This window comes from Gasterosteus aculeatus, chromosome 5 (genome assembly GCF_964276395.1).
Source record: "Gasterosteus aculeatus chromosome 5, fGasAcu3.hap1.1, whole genome shotgun sequence".
NCBI lineage: Eukaryota > Metazoa > Chordata > Actinopteri > Perciformes > Gasterosteidae > Gasterosteus > Gasterosteus aculeatus.
In genome coordinates this window covers 15,693,203-15,713,916 of record NC_135692.1, presented here as the reverse complement: position 1 = coordinate 15,713,916, position 20,714 = coordinate 15,693,203, and the positions used below count along the sequence as shown (strand labels likewise).

The following is a 20,714-nucleotide window of genomic DNA, read 5'->3' as shown; positions in this document are numbered from 1 at the left end:
ATCCAAATCATGAGCCGCCGGTCCTCGAAAGCATTCCACCGCTACATCCACTTGGATCTCAAAGATCTTCGAGTTGCTTATCACACCTCACACATGGGAGTCAACTGTGATCGGCCTCCATGGCGGATTTTCTGACGCAGCTCCTCACAACCCATCCGACCTCTAGACGGATCAATTTACAATCCTATCGCTCACGTCAAGCAAATAATATTGTCAAACGCATTCAGCTGATGGCGTGGTCCTTGCTAGTGAAAGTGATTTAGTAACTCACCTTTCCTAAAGGTGAGTTATTGCTGCTGGCTGAACTGGCTGCACTGGATTGTGTCTTAACATGACGCTACGATTGTAAAGAACATTTTTGTCCTCTTGTTTGTCTTCTATCTTCTAACATTTAGAGAGTTAACACATGTATGCTTAATACATATATACATATATGTCATTAATTGGATGGAATCAAATATATTTATTGCACACAAAAGGAAAGGAGGACACTCCCTCTCAAGAGACTGCATTTTAGAATGCAAAAGCACAGCCTATGCAATATTATGCCATTTGTTATTTGCAATGTCACAGAAATCAGCGGTAAAAAAAATAGCTTTTTAGAAACAAAAGCCAGAGACTGCATTTTAATCTGATATCTTCTTGACACACACAATGATATACAGATTATGTTAGAATGCAAAGGCGCAGGCTATGTGCATTATATGAAATATTGCTATTATATTTGTATTGTATCGGCCTCATTTCGGGGTCGACCTTTCTGCGCCAGCTCATATTTGCCGACAGTGGTATTTCTCTTCTTCAAACATATGCAAACCACTGCTAATCCAACAACCACCAATACGATCACACCAATTACAAGCCAAATTCGAATGGGTTTGGATTGATCTGAAACAGAGAGGGAACATGATTGTGAATGTAAATATGGGTTAAATTGTCCGCATTTGTCATTATTTCAATATTGACATAGATCTTGTCAATATTTTTAGCGGTTTAGTATTATTCTTCTATAACGTTATTGTGATGCCACAAAGATTCAGACGTATCCAGACATTTATTCCCTTGTGCGGGTTAAAATCAAAAACACTTGTTAAGAGAAACTAAGTAAAATTCAATTAGCAGGAACTCACAGCTGTAGTCGTTGCTGAGCAAGGACCTCCCCTCGGTCCAAACGAATCGACATGCGTAGGTGCCTCTCTCTTCTGGCGTCATGACCCGTTGCTTGGAACCAATAAGCAGCCGTGCCTGGCCATTATCTATCTTGTACCAGCGATAGGTGCTATTGGCGGGACAAAGCCGACAAGAACACGACATGCTAGAGTCCGCAAAGACGTCCAGCACCGCCCTCATGGGAGACACTGAAAAGGGACAAAGGAGGGGACAGACTTCAGGAGTCGCCTACTGGAGGAAGAAAAGGTGTGTAAAGCATACAGTGTTCCACAGAAGAGCAAAGCTGTGTGTTGGTTACGTTTACCTTGGACAAACACATCTTGGTCATCGGAGACCACTTGGTACGGGGGCCCAGCGGTGCGTTGCACGTGTGTGTAGGTGGCCTCACACTTATATCTTCCACCAGTAGATTCTGTCACATTATTGATCTGGTAGGTAAGCTCCTGGCTTTCCTGAATGATTGAATTGTCTTTGTAGAAAACAGCGCGGGTGACTCTATCGGTGCCCCAGGCGAGGCACTTCAGGGTCAGACTCACTCCAACCACAGCGGGCAGAGGGTACATCTCCAACGACACGTCCTTCTCTGAAAGTAAAACAAAACAAAAACAGACTTCTGAGGCCGGCACTGAGCTGAATAATATAACAGGGATTGCGCTCCATAGATGCTGGGTTACTTGTTGTTCCTAGGGTTTTAAAAAGTAGGCTGGGGGCCAGAGCCTTCAGTTATCAAGCTCCTCTTTTTGTCACGATGTGGTTTCACTTCCTGTTGTATTTTGTAGTTTTCTGCCACTCGTGTCCCCGGGTAACTTCACTTCCTGCCTTGTCCCGTCATCCCCTGTGATCGTCTTAATAGTTTCCACCTGTGTCCAATCACCTGCACCTCCCTTGTGTATTTAAGCCGTGTGTCTCCTGTGTCACTTGTCGCGTCACTGTCTTTCGCCACGCATTTCCGTGTCTCTTGAGTTGCATGCCTGTGTGTTTTTGCCCCTTGGCCTTTTTGATTTTTGACCTTTGACTATTAAAGTCCTTTTGTTTCCCGCAAAGTCTGCGTTTGAGTCCTGCCTCCCACCCGCACCCTTGACAGAATGACGCGACCAAAGAAGGGCTCAGCAGACGCGCTGCCAGACTACGGTCCGGACTACCTGGACGTAAGAAGTCCCTTCTGGCAGCGGAAAACAAGCTGTGTCTTCGGTCCCAGGGACTATCAGCTCGCCTGCCTCGACCTCCGGGATCTCCTAAATCCCATGAGGAGCCCTGGCCGGAGGAAATACCGACTTCCCGCTGGGCCGCCGCAGCGATCTCCCGTTCCCGCTGGGCCGCCGCAGCGATCTCCCGTTCCCGCTGGGCCGCCGCAGCGATCTCCCGTTCCCGCTGGGCCGCCGCAGCGATCTCCCGTTCCCGCTGGGCCGCCGCAGCGATCTCCCGTTCCCGCTGGGCCGCCGCAGCGATCTCCCGTTCCCGCTGGGCCGCCGCAGCGATCTCCCGTTCCCGCTGGGCCGCCGCAGCGATCTCCCGTTCCGAGACTCTCAGTCCCTGCCCCGACGCGGCCAGTCCCCGCTCCGAGACTCTCAGTCCCTGCCCCGACGCGGCCAGTCCCCGCTCCGAGACTCTCAGTCCCTGCCCCGACGCGGCCAGTCCCCGCTCCGAGACTCTCAGTCCCTGCCCCGACGCGGCCAGTCCCCGCTCCGAGACTCTCAGTCCCTGCCCCGACGCGGCCAGTCCCCGCTCCGAGACTCTCAGTCCCTGCCCCGACGCGGCCAGTCCCCGCTCCGAGACTCTCAGTCCCAGCCCCGACTCGGCCAGTCCCCGCTCCGAGACTCTCAGTCCCAGCCCCGACTCGGCCAGTCCCCGCTCCGAGACTCTCAGTCCCAGCCCCGACTCGGCCAGTCCCTGCCCCGACGCCCCCAGTCCCTGCCCCGACGCCCCCAGTCCCCGCTCTGAGACTCAGACTCCCTCCCTCCCATCCCATGGTCCTCTCCCACCCTCCCGTTGGTGATTTGAGGGCCGTCTGGGATCCGGCCCTTGAGGGGGGGGCCATGGGGTGGGTTATGGGGGGGGCTGAGCCGCCGCTGACTACGGAGGTGTTCCGTGTCCCCGAGCTGGAGCCGACTACGGAGGTGTTCCGTGTCCCCGAGCTGGAGCCGACTACGGAGGTGTTCCGTGTCTCCGAGCTGAAGCCGACTACGGAGGTGTTCCGTGTCCCCGAGCTGGAGGTGTTCCGTGTCCCCGAGCTGGAGGTGTTCCGTGTCCCCGAGCCGGAGCCGACTACCCCGGACGTTTCCAGTGTCCCCGAGCCGGAGGTGTTCCGTGTCCCCGAGCCGGAGCCGACTACCCCGGACGTTTCCAGTGTCCCCGAGCCGACGACGACTACCCCGGACGTTTCCCGTGTCCCCGAGCCGACGACGACTACCCCGGACGTTTCCCGTGTCCCCGAGCCGACGACGACTACCCCGGACGTTTCCCGTGTTCCCGAGCCGACGACGACTACCCCGGACGTTTCCCGTGTCCCCGAGCCGCCGACGACTACCCCGGACGTTTCCCGTGTCCCCGAGCCGCCGACGACTACCCCGGACGTTTCCCGTGTCCCCGAGCCGACGACGACTACCCCGGACGTTTCCCGTGTCCCCGAGCCGCCGCCGACTACCACGGACGTTTCCCGTGTCCCCGAGCCGCCGACGACTACCCCGGACGTTTCCCGTGTCCCCGAGCCGCCGACGACTACCCCGGACGTTTCCCGTGTCCCCGAGCCGCCGACGACTACCCCGGACGTTTCCCGTGTCCCCGAGCCGCCGACGACTACCCCGGACGTTTCCCGTGTCCCCGAGCCGACGACGACGACTACCCCGGACGTTTCCCGTGTCCCCGAGCCGACGACGACTACCCCGGACGTTTCCCGTGTCCCCGAGCCGCCGACGACGACTACCCCGGACGTTTCCCGTGTCCCCGAGCCGACGACGACGACTACCCCGGGCTTCTTTCGGGGAGTTTTTTTTCTGTGTGCTTTCTCCCCTATCAGGTCTCCGTAGATCGTGGTTCCTTCGGGACCCTGGTCCTGACACCTACCGTGGCCATGCTGACGCCTGCTGCTGCCATCATCATTATTTTAGATATTAATCATATTACTTTACTCATAAACCGACATTACCCTCTCCTAAAATCTCTGTGCTCTCCCTCCCCACAGGATTCTGTGGATGGTGGTTGCCCCTGCAGTGGTCCTGCTGTGCGCCTGGCTTACTACTCACAATTACTTGAATCATTTCTGTCATAGGAATTGCATGTATTATACATTGTTCATTCTGTACACATGGCATCCATTGTAGTCTGTCCATCCCGGGAGTGGGATCCCTCCTTTGACGTTCTCCCTTTTTTCCCTCTTGTAAGGGTTTTTTTCATTTTTTTTGGGGAGTTTTTCCTGTGCCGATGGAGGGTTTCGGGGCAGAGGATGTTGTATGTGTACAGACTGTAAAGCCCTCTGAGGCAAATTTATAATTTGAGATTTTGGGCTATACAAAATAAAAGGACTTGACTTGACTTGAAATTGTTCCTAGTAAAGAATGTCCCTCTATAGTGGAGCATTAAAATAACAGTCTGCCTACCTGAGGTTCTGACCCGGATTTGGTTGCTCCTGAGTTTTTCAGCACCACACCAGAAAACGCTCTCTGGCACTTCCAGTCTGTTGGATTGAAAGGACACATTCACTGCCTTCTCATCGCTCCCCCTGAGTCGAACAGTCTTTGTCTGCTCTCCCGTGTTGACCCAGCACTTCCATCCCTTTACACCATCGTCATAGTCCAGCTGCAGGACGACTGAGCCTCCGCTCCGCACCACAGGCTGGCCGGTCCGGATGATGAGCGCGGCACTGGGAGCATGACCTGAACGGTTAAAAGATGGATAATACAATTATATCTCCCTTTTACATCACTGGGAGCTGGATGCAATACGTGTGTTGGCGTGGTGAATTTACCCAGGACGTTGATGGGATAGTCGTCACTCTTTGACCCGTTGCCATGCTGGCATCGATACCTGCCTGAGTGCTCGGGTGCAGCAGCTTCAATCTTCAGGGTGTGGTTCCTCTGCGCTTGTACCGTGTCGTTCACGTACCATGTCACTTCACTGTCAGTGGAGACGCCACATCTCAGAAGAATTAGGTCCCCTAAAAAGATCTTCTCTAGTGGAGGTGAGATTTGAACTGAGGAGGCAGGAGACCAAAGAAAAGACATTGAGATGGTTTGTGTCACTACGGGGAACCGCACAGGGTTGTTATGCACGAGGTAATGCAGGGAACATGGAGCTTCTGCACACACAAGACGCTGGTTACCTTGTGGCTTTTGCTGACATCTTGCAAGGAGCACAAACTCTATAACGAAACAGAAAAAAAGGTATTGTAGGAGCTGCATTTCCATATATTTAAATAACTAATTTCTATTTTTTTATTTGTGTTATAATTAAAGTGTGGCCCTACAGGTCAGTCGCGCGCTCCTATAAGTTGGTGTGAATGGCGCATGGTTGGGGGAGAAATGGGTTTTTGACCTCGGCCTCAGCCCTGTGACTGCGCCTGATGGTCATTGGCATCATCATCCAAACAATTGATGACTTACAACTTATCTTTCTTTTATGTTTTTTATTACAATAAATAACAAGCAAGTGAACAACAATTTGCTCCTGGTTTTCTGTTGGGAGGCAAGGCTGCGCGTCGGACAACTGGACCCGATCTCCCTGTGTGGTTAAAACTAATAGGACGCATAAATAGGGGACAAAGGAAAGGCCAAGAGCGACAACTTTTAGCCACAATAGGTATTATTTAAAATAAATATCTGTAATACACAGCAAACTGTAGTCTCTTCCACGTAGAACAGGGGATTTCAGACAAAATGATCCACTTTTTTTGTTGACAGCGAATTATATTATTTTTTCTGGCGTAGTGCTCTTTATTTTATTTTCTGGGTTTATCTTTGTCAAAAAAGATTGTTTCTAAAAAGACATTTTAGAAGCGTATCTGTCCTTCCAACCTCTCTGGGTAAAAAGCATCACAACAAGACAACGTTGACCTCGACTTGTTTTCCATAATTCCACAGAAGCCTTTGAATGCACAAAAGTTGAATTTTGTAGGTAGTGCTCTTTATTTTATTTTCTGGATTCATGAGTCAAATGAAATGAGTCAAAAATGACGACGTGAATGCAGACAATTTTAAAAGTTTGCATGAAGAGTCAATGAAGCCCGGCGGATAGCAGGGAGACGCTGGCTGGAGCAACGTGATGATCGGCCAAACTGAGTTTGAGGGGAATCACTTTTATTATTTGTATTAGTGACAATAACAGTGACATCTTTTATTCCAACAGAACTAATAAGAGAAAAGTTTGTGCTGAGGAGACAAAGTTCAAAACAAACAGCTTTCTGCTGCCCGTTGGATTCTTTTGTCATTTAGTAAGTTTTGGAAATTTGAGTAATTGATTAATTCCCTCGATCATCGAGATCCATCAAAGGCCTCCCCCTCAGTGTTCTCTACCAAATGTGAAATGAGATTTGTTTTTCCCCATCGATTACAAAATGGTTAATAAAGGTATATGAAATCGCACAAAACAAGCAGGCATGTGTGGTGGAAATTAGTGGATAATAAGTAACAGTAAGTAAAATAAAGAATACACAAAATCATCAAACACAAGCCAGAAGCACAGACAGGAGTTCAATGACTCAAATTAGTCGAGGAGCCGGAAGATCTGACAAGCTTCTTGGTGTAAACAGAAGCTTTTAAAACCCATCGGAGCTCCACAATGCCCAAACCACGGGACAACGGCGTACAAGGAAGGGGACCAGAAAGCATATAGGACAAGACAGTATGAGGGGACCGGAGCGGAAAGCATATGTTATAGGAATTACCCCTCCATTCCCCGTCCCCTGCTGGAACTGTTGCCCCTGCAACCCTCACCCCAGATGGGCGGTTGAAAATGACTGATGAACTTTTAAGCCCAGCAATCCCAGTTTAGTTTCACTGGATCTTACCTGCCAGGAGCAGCAGACGTTGTATTGCCCTCATTGCTCTGTCGGAGAGAAGAGAAGCAGTGATGAGCTGTGGAGTGTGATCGGACACTTAAACGTCTGTTTTGTGTCATGTTGAGGAAGTTGCTGTCGGGACTAGCATACCAAACCTCACCTTAAATGAACTTAACCAGTACTTTGTTAATTGTGACACAGGAATAAAGAACCACTTGAGGTGGAGCAGGTCGGTGAGGTAGAAGGGGGCCTGATTATGGAGGGCTTTGTGAGTGAGGAGAAGGATTTGGTATTGGATCCGTTGTTAGATGGGGAGTACAGGGGTGATGTGGTCACGGGAGTGTGAGTGGGTGAGCAGTCGAGCAGCAGAGCTTTGGATGTACTGGAGTTTATTTAGGATCTTGGATGATGCGCCATAAATAATGCTATTCTATTCTAGAGGTGATGAAGGCCCGGATCAGAGTTTCTGCAGCAGATGTGGAGAGTGATGGGCTCAGACGGGCTGTGTTTTTTAGGTGGAAAAGGGCAGTTCTAGAGATTTGTTTGACATGGTGTTCGTAGGAGAGGTTGCTGTCAAACATAACTCCAAGGTTGCAGACGTGTGCGTCAACCACCATCGGATATCTATAAACTCTAGGGCTATCTGGGATCTGGCCCTTGAGGGGGGCGGGGCGGTTCTGTCAGGGGTTGGACCGGTGCCCGGCTTGTGTCCTGCAGCCGACGCCCCCGAGCCAGAGTTCTGGCCGCCCTCCGGGCCGACACCCATCGGCTCCCCGGCCGATTGGCCGTCCGCAGGGCCGTTACACACCCTCGTATCATATTTCATTGACCCTTTAAATGCCCTGGGTCTGGTCTGTGCAAGGGAAGGGAGTTGGGTGCAGGTATCCCTTGCTACCTGCCAGGAGAACATGGAGCGGTTGTCCCGGTGTGCGGCCGGTTCTACCTGTCTGTTGGCGGCTGGTTCCGCGGAGGAGAGCAGTGGCCGTATTCCTGCTTCGGGATCCGGACCAGGGTGCAGATCGGCGACTACGAGGCTTCACACCACGCAAATGGAGTTAAAGCTCCAACCAGTTTCTGTGCTGTGCGGGTCCAACTTTATCTGCAGCTTCCCTCGTCCCCTGGAAGCGGAGCAGCGGCTGACGTCACCGGGACCAAACAGAGGAGGAATGTTTTTACTTTCGGTTTGTCTTTTCTTCTTTTGTGGGATTCAAGCGTCGATCACTATTCTTTGGACTTTGGTGTTGTCTGTCTTGTGTGTTTGTCCCTTTGCTGCTCTGCATTTCAGTAGCGTCGAGTGCGAAAAGTGGTCGATTTCAGTTGGGTATTTATAGACATGGACCCTCCTCTTCCTCCTCCTCCTCCTCCTCCTCATGAGGATTCCACGTAACGTTAAATGAGTATGTTCACGACCATGTGTTTGCCGTAAAGGTTTTTTCTAACTGTGTTGAGAATCTGGCACAACACTCGCAAGTAGCATGATTATAACAGGGGTCCCCCCCCCCTGTCCGGCCAAACCGTTTGGGGGGTCTTTTGTTCCCGGAGGATCTAATGACGAAGCTCCTCTCAACCCATCCGACCACTACACGGATCAACTCACAATCCCATCGATAAACACATTCACTTGGTCCCTGCTAGAGAAAGTGATTTATTTTAAATTTCACCCCCCAAAAGGTGAGTTGCATTTTAACCCGATATCTGCTCGGCACAATGATATACAGACGTTTTATGTTTAGAATGCAAAAGCACAGACTATGAACTATTGTTTGTTACACACGATGTCACAGAAATCATCGGGGAAGAAAATACATTTTCAGAAACAAAAATCAACTTCATAATTAATAAATCATAATTCTCTCTTTTTTACTTCTAATGGCTATTTACATTTTACAGAACACTACAGTAAAATAAAATAAAATGCAAACTGCTTCCTGCTGTGCTATGCAACATACATTCATAAAGTATATATCATTTTTGTTATTTGGCTTTTTTTTTCCTAACTCCCAGTAAAACTTTAATTTCACAATTGTGGGTCATGACCCGGGCTTCTGTTTCCCTTATATCTTCACAAAGTCAACTTCTGATGAAAGAATTGGATGTTAAGGATTGGACAAAGGTATTCCTTGACTCTTCTGGTTTGTGGAAAAAATGAACTTTTTCTAACAATAAAAAGCTACTGAGACCCATCGGTCCTTCATGTGTGTCTATGTGTCTATGTCTTTTGTTCCTCTGCTGTCTCCCCAATCTCATATTCTCAATCCTTGTCCTTCCCCATGGCCGCCTACGCTCACTCCCCCCCCGCTGCCCCCTCCATCCCCAGGGTGTGGTAGATCCCCTCGCCAACGTCTTGTTTCTTCAGTGCGTCGTGCTCGGACTCCTTTTGGGAACTTTTCTGCAGCTCATCGTATCCGCCGTCAGCGGTGTCGCGAGATCTCATTGGCACGTCCTGGTAAAGTTGTTCTAAAAGTAAAAGGGAAGTGCTATTTAATGGCATCAGTTTATTAAAAAAGTGGAGAATACGTAATTGTTACTTACCAGTGGTATTTCTCTTCTTATAAAATATGTAAACAACAACCAAACCCGCACACACACACACTAATAGAGGAACCACCACGATCACAATTATAACTGTAATTGGAATGCCTTTGGGTTGATCTGAAACAGAGATTAAACATACGTGAGTGGAAATGCTTGTGACTGAGATCTTTTAATGGTAAATATGAGTTACATTTTCCGCTTTTGTCATTATTTTTATATCGATAAATATCTCAATATTTTTAGCGGTTTAGTATTATTCTTCAATTAGTTAATGTGATGCCACAAAGATTCAGACATTTATTCTGCACGTGGGTTAAGATCAAAAACACTGTTCTGCAATTCTTACAATGCGACTTTATTTAGCATCATTTGTTGATCAGTCTTTGTATTTGTAATAATATGTAAAGGGAAACCATGTCAAATTCAATTAGCAGGAGCTTACAGCTGTGGACGTTGCTGAGCAAGGACCTCCCCTCGGTCCAAACGAATCGACATGCGTAGGTGCCTCTCTCTTCTGGCGTCATGACCCGTTGCTTGGAACCAATAAGCGGCCGTGCCTCGCCATTATCTGTCTTGTACCAGCGATAGGTGCTATCGGCGGGACAAAGCCGGCAAGAACACGACATGCTAGAGGCCCCAAAGACGTCCAGCACCGCCCTCATGGGAGACACTGAAAAGGGACAAAGGAGGGGACAGACTTCAGGAGTCGCCTACTGGAGGAAGAAAAGGTGTGTAAAGCATACAGTGTTCCACAGAAGAGCAAAGCTGTGTGTTGGTTACGTTTACCTTGGACAAACACATCTTGGTCATCGGAGACCACTTGGTACGGGGGCCCAGAGGTGCGTTGCACGTGTGTGTAGGTGGCCTCACACTTATATCTTCCACCAGTAGATTCTGTCACATTATTGATCTGGTAGGTCGTCTGCTGGGTTTCCTGAATGATTGAATTGTCTTTGTAGAAAACAGCGCGGGTGACTCTATCGGTGCCCCAGGCGAGGCACTTCAGGGTCAGACTCACTCCAACCACAGCGGGCAGAGGGTACATCTCCAACCACACGTCCTTCTCTGAAAGTAAAACAAAACAAAAACAGACTTCTGAGGCCGGCACTGAGCTGAATAATATAACAGGGATTGTTCCTAGTGAAGAATGTCCCTCTATAGTGGAGAATTAAAATAACAGTCTGCCTACCTGAGGTTCTGACCCGGATTTGGTTGCTCCTGAGAGTTTGATTAGTACACCAGAAAACGCTCTCTGGCACTTCCAGTCTGTTGGGTTGAAAGGACATACTCACTGCCTTCTCATCGCTCCGCCTGAGTCGAACAGTCTTTGTCTGCTCTCCCGTGTTGACCCAGCACTTCCATCCCTTTACACCATCGTCATAGTCCAGCTGCAGGACGACTGAGCCTCCGTTTCGCACCACAGGCTGGCCGGTCCGGATGATGAGCGTGGCCTTGGGAGCGTAACCTGAACGGTTAAAAGATGAATAATACAATTATATTTCCCTTTTACATCACTGGGAGTTGGATGCAATACGTGTGTTGGCGTGGTGAATTTACCCAGGACGTTGATGGGATAGTCGTCACTCTTTGGCCCGTTGCCATGCTGGCATTGATACCTGCCTGAGTGCTCGGGTGCAGCAGCTTCAATCTTCAGGGTGTGGTTCCTCTGCGCTTGTACCGTGTCGTTCACGTACCATGTCACTTCACTGTCAGTGGAGACGCCACATCTCAGAAGAATTAAGTCCCCTAAAAAGATCTTCTCTAGTAGAGGTGACATTTGAACTGAGGAGGCAGGAGACCAAAGAAAAGACATTGAGATGGTTTGTGTCACTACGGGGAACCACACAGGGTTGTTATGGACACACGAGACGCTGGTTACCTTGTGGCTTTTGCTGACATCTTGCAAGTAGCAAAATCTCTATAACGAAACAGAAAGACGGGATTTCAGTCAAAATGATCCACTTTTTATAAAATTCGAATTATTTTTTCAGTAAATATATTTTATTTTCTGAGTTCATTTTTTATTGGAAATTTGTCAGGGGTGCGGGTGGAAGGCAGGACTCAAATGCAGACTTCTCCGAAACAAAAGACTTTAATAGTTACAAGATCCAAAATCCAAAAGGCCAAGGGGCAAAAACACACAGGCATGACCCTACGGCCATCCGCAACAGGAGACAAGAACATGCGTGACGAAAGACAATGACGCGACAAGTGACAACAGACACACATGGTTTAAATACACTAGGGGAGGTGCAGGTGATTGGACACAGGTGGAAACTATTAAGACGATCACAGGGGACGACATGACAAGGCAGGAAGTGAAGTTACCCGGGGACACGAGTGGCAGAAAACTACAAAATAAGACAGGAAGTGAACCACACCGTGACAGAAATTAGTCAAAAACGATCACATTTTAGAACCATTTCTGTCTTTCCAAACTCTCCGGTTAAAAAACGTCACAACAAGACAAAGTTTGAACTCGACTAGTTTCCAGAATTCCACAGAAGCCGCCTGTGGATGCAGACAATTTGAACAGTTTGCATTAAAAATCAATGAAGCCCGGCGGATCAGGGAGACGCTGGCTGGAGCAACGCGATGATCGGCCAATCTGAGTTTGAGGGGAATCACTTTTATAATTATATTAGTCAAGAGAAAGAGAAAGAGTGGAAAAAACTAAGTTAGTGCTGAGCAGACAAAGTTCAAAAAGAGGAATTCGGAACACACTGATTCCCACCACCCTTTGGATTCTTTTGTCATTTAGTTTTGGAAATTTGAAAAATGTATTAATTCCCTCGATCACCAATATCCAGATAAATATATATATTTATATGTATATAAATAATATTTTTAACCCCAGCAATCCCGGTGTAGTTTCACTGGCTCTTACCTGCCAGGAGCAGCAGGCGCTGTATTGTCCTCATGTCTCTGTCGTAGAGACGCAGAGGAGCAGTGGTGAGCTGTGGAGTGAGACCGGACACTTAAACGTCTGTTTTGAGTCACGTTGAGAAAGTGGCTGTCGGGGCTGAGCCGAGCCCACCAAGAAACGCTACAAAGGTTATTAAGTATACTTCCCCTCTGCAACCATATTAAACCATACTAAAAGGCTTTCCAAGTAACATACCAAACCTCGCCTTAAATGAACTTAACTAGTACACAGATGTGTGTCAGCAAAATGCACGTCTCTGAGCTGAGCTGCCGAAATGGCAAAAACATTTCCCGTACCATGTCGAACCCGAAAGTGATGTTTCAGCTTCCTCTTCTGGTTCCACAGGGACTTTCCATACTTACTGTAGTCAGACACATCCATCCACACCAAGGTATTATAATAAAGCATATTTAAAAAAAAGCTTAATTCTTTTTATAAAGCTAAACATTTATTTGGTGTATTACTTTTTTCTAAATGTACTTATTATATTTCCATAAGTCGTCTTTTTACGAGAAGAAGATGAACCCAGATGAGCCCACAGCGCGAACGTTGAAACACGTTTTATGCAAATACATTCAGAGAACTAGAAAACAGCCATGGTTGACATATTTCTAAGAGAGCAACATTCTGAGAACTTTTTTTTTAATATACTGTTCTCTGGATCAGTGACTTGAAATGGCCACCAGAGTCCAGCCCTGCATCGGTTTCTTTCTCTGGAAAACAGTTCAGGAAAAAGGCCTTGAAGCAGGTTCAACCCTTTTTGTTGCTCTATGTACCTTTTTTGTTGTGCATGTACAATATATTAATAATATATTTTAATGTTGATATAGATATTGTTTTACAGTGTGTATGCTCAATTTTAAAGCCAGACACATTTCAAGTCTAATGCAAAACCTTCTCTGTGCTAAACCGAGAAGGTAATGCAAAACCTTCTCTGTGCTAAACAGAGAAGGTAATGCAAAACCTTCTCTGTGCTAAACAGAGAAGGTTTTGCATTCTGTTTCGTTAAAGAGTTTTAACAAAACAGAAAGACAGGGGATTTCAGACAAAATGATCCACTTTTTATAAAATGATATTATTTGTTCGGTAAATGAAGCTAAACCTTCTGTGCGTAGTGCTCTTCATTTTATTTTCCGGGTTTATTTTTGTTTAGAAATTAGTTAAAAAAGATCACAAAGCATCACAACAAAACAACGTTTGACCTCGACAACTTAGCCCGATTTCCACAGAAGCCTGTGAATGCAGAAAAGTTGAATGAAGGTTTAGCTTCAAAGTTGAAGTTAAATCTTTTGTAGGGAGTGATCTTTCTTTCTGGATTCACTTTTGTTTAGATATGAGTCAAAAACGACTAGACGTGAATGCAGAAAATTTGAAAAGTTTGCATGAAGGGTCAATGCAGGCATGTGTGGTGGAAATTTGTGGATAATAAGTATTTATTACAGACTAGCAAGAACAAAAATAAAGAATACACAAAATCATCAAACACAAGCCAGAAGCACAGACAGGAGTTCAATGACTCAACTTAGCTGAAAGGGGACAGTGATCTGACAAGCTTCTTGGTGTAAAGAGAAGCTTTTAAAACCCATCGGAGCTCCACAATGCCCAAACCACGGGACAACGGTGTACAAGGAAGGGGACCAGAAAGCATATAGGACAAGACAGTATGAGGGGACCGGAGCGGAAAGCATATGTTATAGGAATTACCCCTCCATTCCCCGTCCCCTGCTGGAACTGTTGCCCCTGCAACCCTCACCCCAGATAGGCGGTTGAAAATGACTGATGAACTTTTAAGCCCAGCAATCCCAGTTTAGTTTCACTGGATCTTACCTGCCAGGAGCAGCAGACGTTGTATTGCCCTCATTGCTCTGTCGGAGAGAAGAGAAGCAGTGATGAGCTGTGGAGTGTGATCGGACACTTAAACGTCTGTTTTGTGTCATGTTGAGGAAGTTGCTGTCGGGACTAGCATACCAAACCTCACCTTAAATGAACTTAACCAGTACTTTGTTAATTGTGACACAGGATGAAAGAACCACTTGAGGTGGAGCAGGTCGGTGAGGTAGAAGGGGGCCTGATTATGGAGGGCTTTGTGAGTGAGGAGAAGGATTTTGTATTTGATCCGTTGTTAGATGGGGAGTACAGGGGTGATGTGGTCACGGGAGTGTGATTGAGTACAAAACACATTCTCTGGTACATTCATTTCCCTATAGCATGTATACATGCTTAAGTATATTTTTATAAATGTTACACACCCTTGCCCTTGTTTTCTAGTTCTAGTACATCTGACAGAGCTGCATCCTGAAATGACAAAGTCCAATCGAGGATTTAGTTTCTTGAATACTGTCAGGGTTTTTGGACTGCAGTACCCTGAAGGACCATGTGGGGTCCTCAGTGTTCCTGTTATTCCTGTCACATGTGTGTTGTCTTAATTGTTTTCATTGTGTTCACCTGTGCCTTATTTGCTAGCCTTTAAAAGGCCACCTGAGTTTCCTTGTGTTTGCAGAGTCTGGGAAGTTGACACGTTGAGCTTAGCCATGTGAGTTTCTAAGAGGACCTCTGCCTAGATTCTTTACCTCTGTTAATCCTGTTTTGGTTCTTGAGATATTATGTTGCCTCTTTTTTGGACACCCTTAGTTACCTTGTTAATTGCCCAGACTTTGTTTTTAGTTGTCTGGAAGTATTTTTGAGTTGCTGTCAAGCCTTCTGGAATCCTCTGCTCTATTCAAAGAAAGAAACCTTTTTTGATTCCCTACCAGCAACTCGTCTCTCTCTGTCTCTGCATTGGAGTCATCATCACTTGTAGCACAGTGGTAGGCAATCTGCCTGCTACACGGAGACCCAGGTTCGGATCCCGACGATCCTGATAAATACAGATAACGTCTGGCACATCTTTCAGATCAGCCACAAATAATTCTTGCACGTTGGCGATTAGACTTCTATCATTGCTTTGTAGGATATTAACAGCGTTAGTGTGCGGGGTGAATTGGTAGTTGGAGCCAGCTGTTGCCCACCAGTGCTCAGCACAGCAGGATGGGCATAGGTTCATTGCGCCTTTTAAATGCCCTGTGTCTGGTCTGTGCAAGGGAAGGGAGTTGGGTGCAGGTATCCCTTGCTACCTGCCAAGAGAACATGGAGCGGTTGTCCCGGTGTGCGGCCGGTGTTACTCCCCTACTGGTTTTTACACCTACTGGTTTCCCTACGCGTGCGTGTTTGTGTTTACTCCACAGCAGCAGATGTGTCCACCTCAGTTCCCTGATTCGTCACACATTCACAAACATATGCAGCAGCTCGACTGGTCTTTAACCTAAATTCTCCCACACTACTCCACTCCTCCGCTCTCTTCACTGGCTACCGGTGGCCACCCGCATCCAGTTCAAAACATTGGTGCCCACGTCCCATGCAGTGAATGGATCGGGTCCAGCTTACATCCAGGACATGGTCAAACCCTACATCCCAACCCGTACTCTCCGCTCTGCATCTGCAAAACTACTCGTCCCTCCCTCACTGAGAGCAAAACACTCGACTAGATTGCGACTCTTTGCTGTCCTTGCTCTGAAATGGTGGAACGAGCTCTCTGAAGACACCAGGACCGCAGAAAGCCTTCACATCTTCCGCCGCAAACTAAAGACACACCTCTTCAGACTCTACCTCGACTAAAGACTAACAAATGTAGCACTTAAATTGTACTTGTAACATCACTCATCTATAGCAAATTGTGAATTGGCTTATTTGAGGAAATTGCACTTTCTTGTTTCTTGTTCTCCTGAGTTTGTACCCTATGGTTGAATGCACTTATTGTAAGTCGCTTTGGATAAAAGCGTCAGCTAAATGACATGTAATGTAATGTAATATTGCTGAAAATCTTCAAAAAGCATGACATATCCATTGCAGCGTTTATGATTGTATAAGTGAGCACAACATCACAGCCACGTATGAATACATTTATTTAAGAAAATATAGTAAAGGAAAGATCGTTACGACCTGGATTCGAACCCCGTTGGGCAAAACATCAAAACACCAATTGTATGCGACGGAGACTGACGGAACATCACCCTTGCCATAATCTATCCATTACGTCGACGTAGATCACTATGGCGGAAACCTTTTGGTGAAGTGGATCTGAAACAACTGGTTACCTTGGCCGGGTCGTACAACACTTCCAAACATGTGCAACGCTATATCGACACATTTGGATAAAAAAGGTTATTGTTTTTTGACGGCCATTGTGTGACGTTTACCAAAACCATGTACAAAATAATATAGTTAAGAAAATATATATTAAAAGATTGAACTGAACAGGATTCGAACCCATGCCCACTAGTGCTCAGCAGAGCAGGATGGGCATAGGTTCATTGCCCCTTTAAATGCCTTGTGTGTGGTCTGTGCAAGGGAAGAGAGTTGGGTGCAGGTATCCCTTGCTACCTGCCAGGAGAGCAGTGGCCGTATTCCTGCTTCGGGATCCGGACCAGGGTGCAGATCGGCGACAACGAGGCTTCACACCACGCAAATGGAGTTAAAGCTCCAACCAGTTTCTGTGCTGTGCGGGTCCAACTTTATCTGCAGCTTCCCTCGTCCCCTGGAAGCGGAGCAGCGGGTGACGTCACCGGGACCAAACAGAGGAGGAATGTTTTTACTTTCGGTTTATCTTTTCTTCTTTTGTGGGATTCAAGCGTCGATCACTATTCTTTGGACTTTGGTGTTGTCTGTCTTGTGTGTTTGTCCCTTTGCTGCTCTGCATTGCAATAGCGTCGAGTGCGAAAAGTGGTCGATCTCAGTTGGGTATTTATAGACATGGACCCTCCTCCTCCTCCTCATGCAGATTCCACGTAACGTTGAATGAGTATCTTCTCGACCATGTGTTTGCCGTAAATGTTTTTTCTGTTCCCGGAGGATCTAATGACAAAGCTCCATAAACTATTGTTTGTTACGTGCAATGTCACAGAAATCATCGGGGAAGAAAATACTTTTTTATAAACAAAAATCAACTTTATAATTAATAAATCATAATTGTTTAATTTTTTTTACTGCTAATTGCTATTTACATTTTACAGAATACTCCACATAATCAACAGGATAAATACAGTAATAAAAAATATTAAATAAGTTCTATAAAGATTCGAGGAACAATACTTGGAATGCTTAATGCATTCCAACAATGATCCACTTTTTTTGTTGAAAGTGAATTATATTATATGTTCTGTTAATGAAGCAAAACATTCTGTGCGTAGTGCTCTTTATTTTATTCGGCCAAACTGAGTTTGAGGGGAATCCATCCATCCATCGCCAAACCGCTTGTCCAGGGTCGCGGGGGGGCTGGAGTCCATCCCAGCCAACTTCGGGCGAGAGACGGGGTCCAACCTGGACTGGTCGCCAACCAATCGCAGGGCTACACAGAGACATACAACCATTCACACTCACATTCACACAATTTGGAGTCACCAATCAACCTGATCCTTGAGGGGAATCACTTTTATTATTTATATTAGAGACAATCCTTGTTTAATATCTTGTTATATAAAACAACTTTTAACTCCAGCAATCCCAGTGTGGTTTCAGTGGATCTTACCTGCCAGGGAGACGTGCAGCAAGTAAAACCTGCAGCTGACTGAGTGTCTTTGTTTCTCGTGCTGTGAATCATTCTCTGGTGTAATCAGCAGGTGTCATGGTTTGTTACTACGACCCAACAATTAGTTTGGCTAAAGTTGGTTATAATGTGCTTTAAGGAACCTAGATTGACCATCTGCTTGCCAGTTGATCTCAAGTGAGACTTTTCGGAGAAATTACATTTTGTCAACATAATATTTGACTTTTTTTAAAACATTTTTAGTCCGAATACTTTTTAAACTTTATTCAATTTTTTTTTGACATTCCATAACATTTTCCAACATAACAGATAGGACTTTTTTTTTTTTATATATTTCTTGACGAGTAATGGAGGAATACAGAAAGAAATCATTTATTAACAATGAACTGAAATGATCACAATGCAAAAACAGAAAAATACTTTTTTTTTTTAAGCCAACACTTTACAGCAGTAATAATTCAATTCGATAGTCGACGATATAAAGCGTTGTCTTCATCTTTCGGTTGGAATCACAACCAACGTCTCTATGTTCATACCGCCACCTACTGTACCGGAGTGCACAGATTCAGGGTACTGTTCATATTACCAACTAGATCCTCCGGCCTGGTCCCGTTCCTTTGACAAATTGCAGCAGTGCCCTAAAGCACTCTGCCCCCCCCCCCCCCCCCCCGATCCAGAACTCCCTCCACACTCCACCTTCTACCCAGCTGGCAGGTTTTAACCTTCAACATGTTTCTTTCAGTGTTTTATTTTCGGCACCTCATCATAACACGCTCCACGTCTTCAGTATCGTTGCAAATATCACACTTATCTGTTCCCATTAAAAACGGAGTTCAGTCATGTGTGACCCGAAAGGAATATTCTGTATATTTCCTCTTCTTTGACCTTAAGCGTTTCCTTGGAGATCCGGTCGGCTCTCTCATTTCCTCCACACGTTCGTGTGCAGGAACCCAGCACATATGAAAACTCTCTAAGTCTTTGGAGCCTTGACATTAACAGTGATATTTCCAGCACTGAATCCTCTCGTGTTGATTTGTTTAATACTGCAGCAGAGTCTGAGCAGATGACCTCTCTCAGGCCTGACCTCTTCCACCCACTGCAGCCCCAAGATTATTGCCGTAACTTCAGCGGCGAATAGAAACAGTCTGCCATTAAATCTTTTGCATATAGACCTACTGAATTCTGTTATGGAGACCTTTGACCCCACGTGCCCACTCCCATTGTCTTTCAAACCATCTGTTGTGAGGAAAGTCCAGGTCCTGGATTGAGAACTCCATATAAAGAGGTGAACCTTCATTGTCCTTTTTCGTTTTAACTTCCGTATGTTCTGCTAAAACGTCCTTTTGTCTCTGCATGTGCAGTTCATAGAAATGACTCCAGCTGTGAACACTGACAAACTTCTTCCCCTACAGCAGCTTTCTCCTTATTTGTGATTGCCCAATATTTTCCGTCTACCAAAACTGGGATTCTAACTGAATTCCTTTTCCCACTCCGTTTTTGATCATGGCCCAAACATCACGCAACTCTGATTCTCCTCCAATAGAAACACAGAACGGCCTCCACGCGTTCCTCTTGGATGACTTATTAATTCCCAGTACTATCGCTCTCTTTCTTTGATAGTCAATCACATTATCTTGTGTCAGAAGGCCTCTTACTTTTCTGAAGGCACGATTTCTTTCTCCAATAGCATCTCTACATTCCTCATTCCACCATGGCACCATTTTCTTTTTCCCTATTTAACTCCTTGGAATGCATGTTGATGCAGAAGAAGAAAGCAGAGAGGATACAACCCTCGCGCAGCTGTCCACATCAGCCTCAAACCAAACGTCATCGCATGGCGTCATGCAGCAAATGTTCCCCAGTCGGCTTTAGGAAAACACTTTCTGTTGTATTACCCTCCTGTGTAAAGATTCTAACAATTTAATGAGCATAAGAATCATTACAAACAAATTCCTATACATGATACTATTCATTTCATTTTGTATTTTGTATGGCCCAAATGACAAATACTTCAAACTGTCAAAACACATTCTCTGGTACATTCATATCTTTAATAATTATTACACACCCTCGCCCTTGTTTTCCAGTTCTAATTCATCTGACAGATCAATCAGGGATGTAGCCGAGTTTCTTGAATACAGGTAACATCTGCGGAGATGAGGAGAAACATGGGGATAATTTAATAGAAGAGAACCCGGATATATATTTTTTTAAAGGCTTAAAGAAGGACTGACAGATGTAACACAGTGAAAGTATAAAGAGGAGAAGGAGAGAGATCTTAGATTGAAGTGAGAGAGAGAGAGCGCTCTCTGCTGGGCACAGAGTAGGTGAAATGTGTGTGTGTGTGTGTGTGTGTGTGTGTGTGTGTGTGTGTGTGTGTGTGTGAAAGACGGGCTGCACAATGCAATGGCTCGGCTGCCTCACAGCGATGCACATTTAAAGACCAGCAGCCGTGAAAATGTGATTTTGCTGAAGATAAAAAGCAAATCACTTTTCCGTGTTTCTCCTCA

The 20,714-nt window shown here is 46.2% G+C and overlaps 2 protein-coding genes across 3 annotated transcripts; both read right to left on the bottom strand.

Moving 5' to 3' along the window:
* Positions 1-443: 443 nt before the first annotated feature.
* On the bottom strand, positions 444-8,514 carry LOC120819309 (vascular cell adhesion protein 1). The gene is made up of 8 exons (XM_078102493.1): positions 8,106-8,514; positions 7,172-7,209; positions 5,489-5,527; positions 5,135-5,359; positions 4,767-5,042; positions 1,475-1,753; positions 1,131-1,358; positions 444-888 (listed from the first exon to the last, which is right to left on the bottom strand). Exons 2-8 carry the CDS (start codon positions 7,203-7,205, stop codon positions 719-721), a joined length of 1,251 nt encoding a protein of 416 aa, XP_077958619.1. The 5' UTR covers positions 7,206-7,209; positions 8,106-8,514; the 3' UTR covers positions 444-718.
* A 264-nt stretch (positions 8,515-8,778) lies between these two features.
* Positions 8,779-17,476, bottom strand: LOC120819307 (leukocyte immunoglobulin-like receptor subfamily B member 2). Of its 2 annotated transcripts, XM_078102492.1 has the most exons (10): positions 17,043-17,476; positions 14,451-14,488; positions 12,585-12,654; positions 11,577-11,615; positions 11,255-11,479; positions 10,887-11,162; positions 10,484-10,762; positions 10,140-10,367; positions 9,695-9,814; positions 8,779-9,619 (listed from the first exon to the last, which is right to left on the bottom strand). In XM_078102492.1, the coding sequence occupies exons 3-10, from the start codon at positions 12,616-12,618 to the stop codon at positions 9,447-9,449; spliced, it is 1,374 nt and encodes a 457-aa protein (XP_077958618.1). In that variant the 5' UTR covers positions 12,619-12,654; positions 14,451-14,488; positions 17,043-17,476; the 3' UTR covers positions 8,779-9,446. The 2 variants fall into 2 exon arrangements, with proteins under 2 accessions (XP_077958618.1, XP_040032515.2); XM_040176581.2 differs by lacking the exons at positions 14,451-14,488; positions 17,043-17,476 and adding an exon at positions 12,920-13,116.
* Between the last annotated feature and the right edge of the window lie 3,238 nt (positions 17,477-20,714).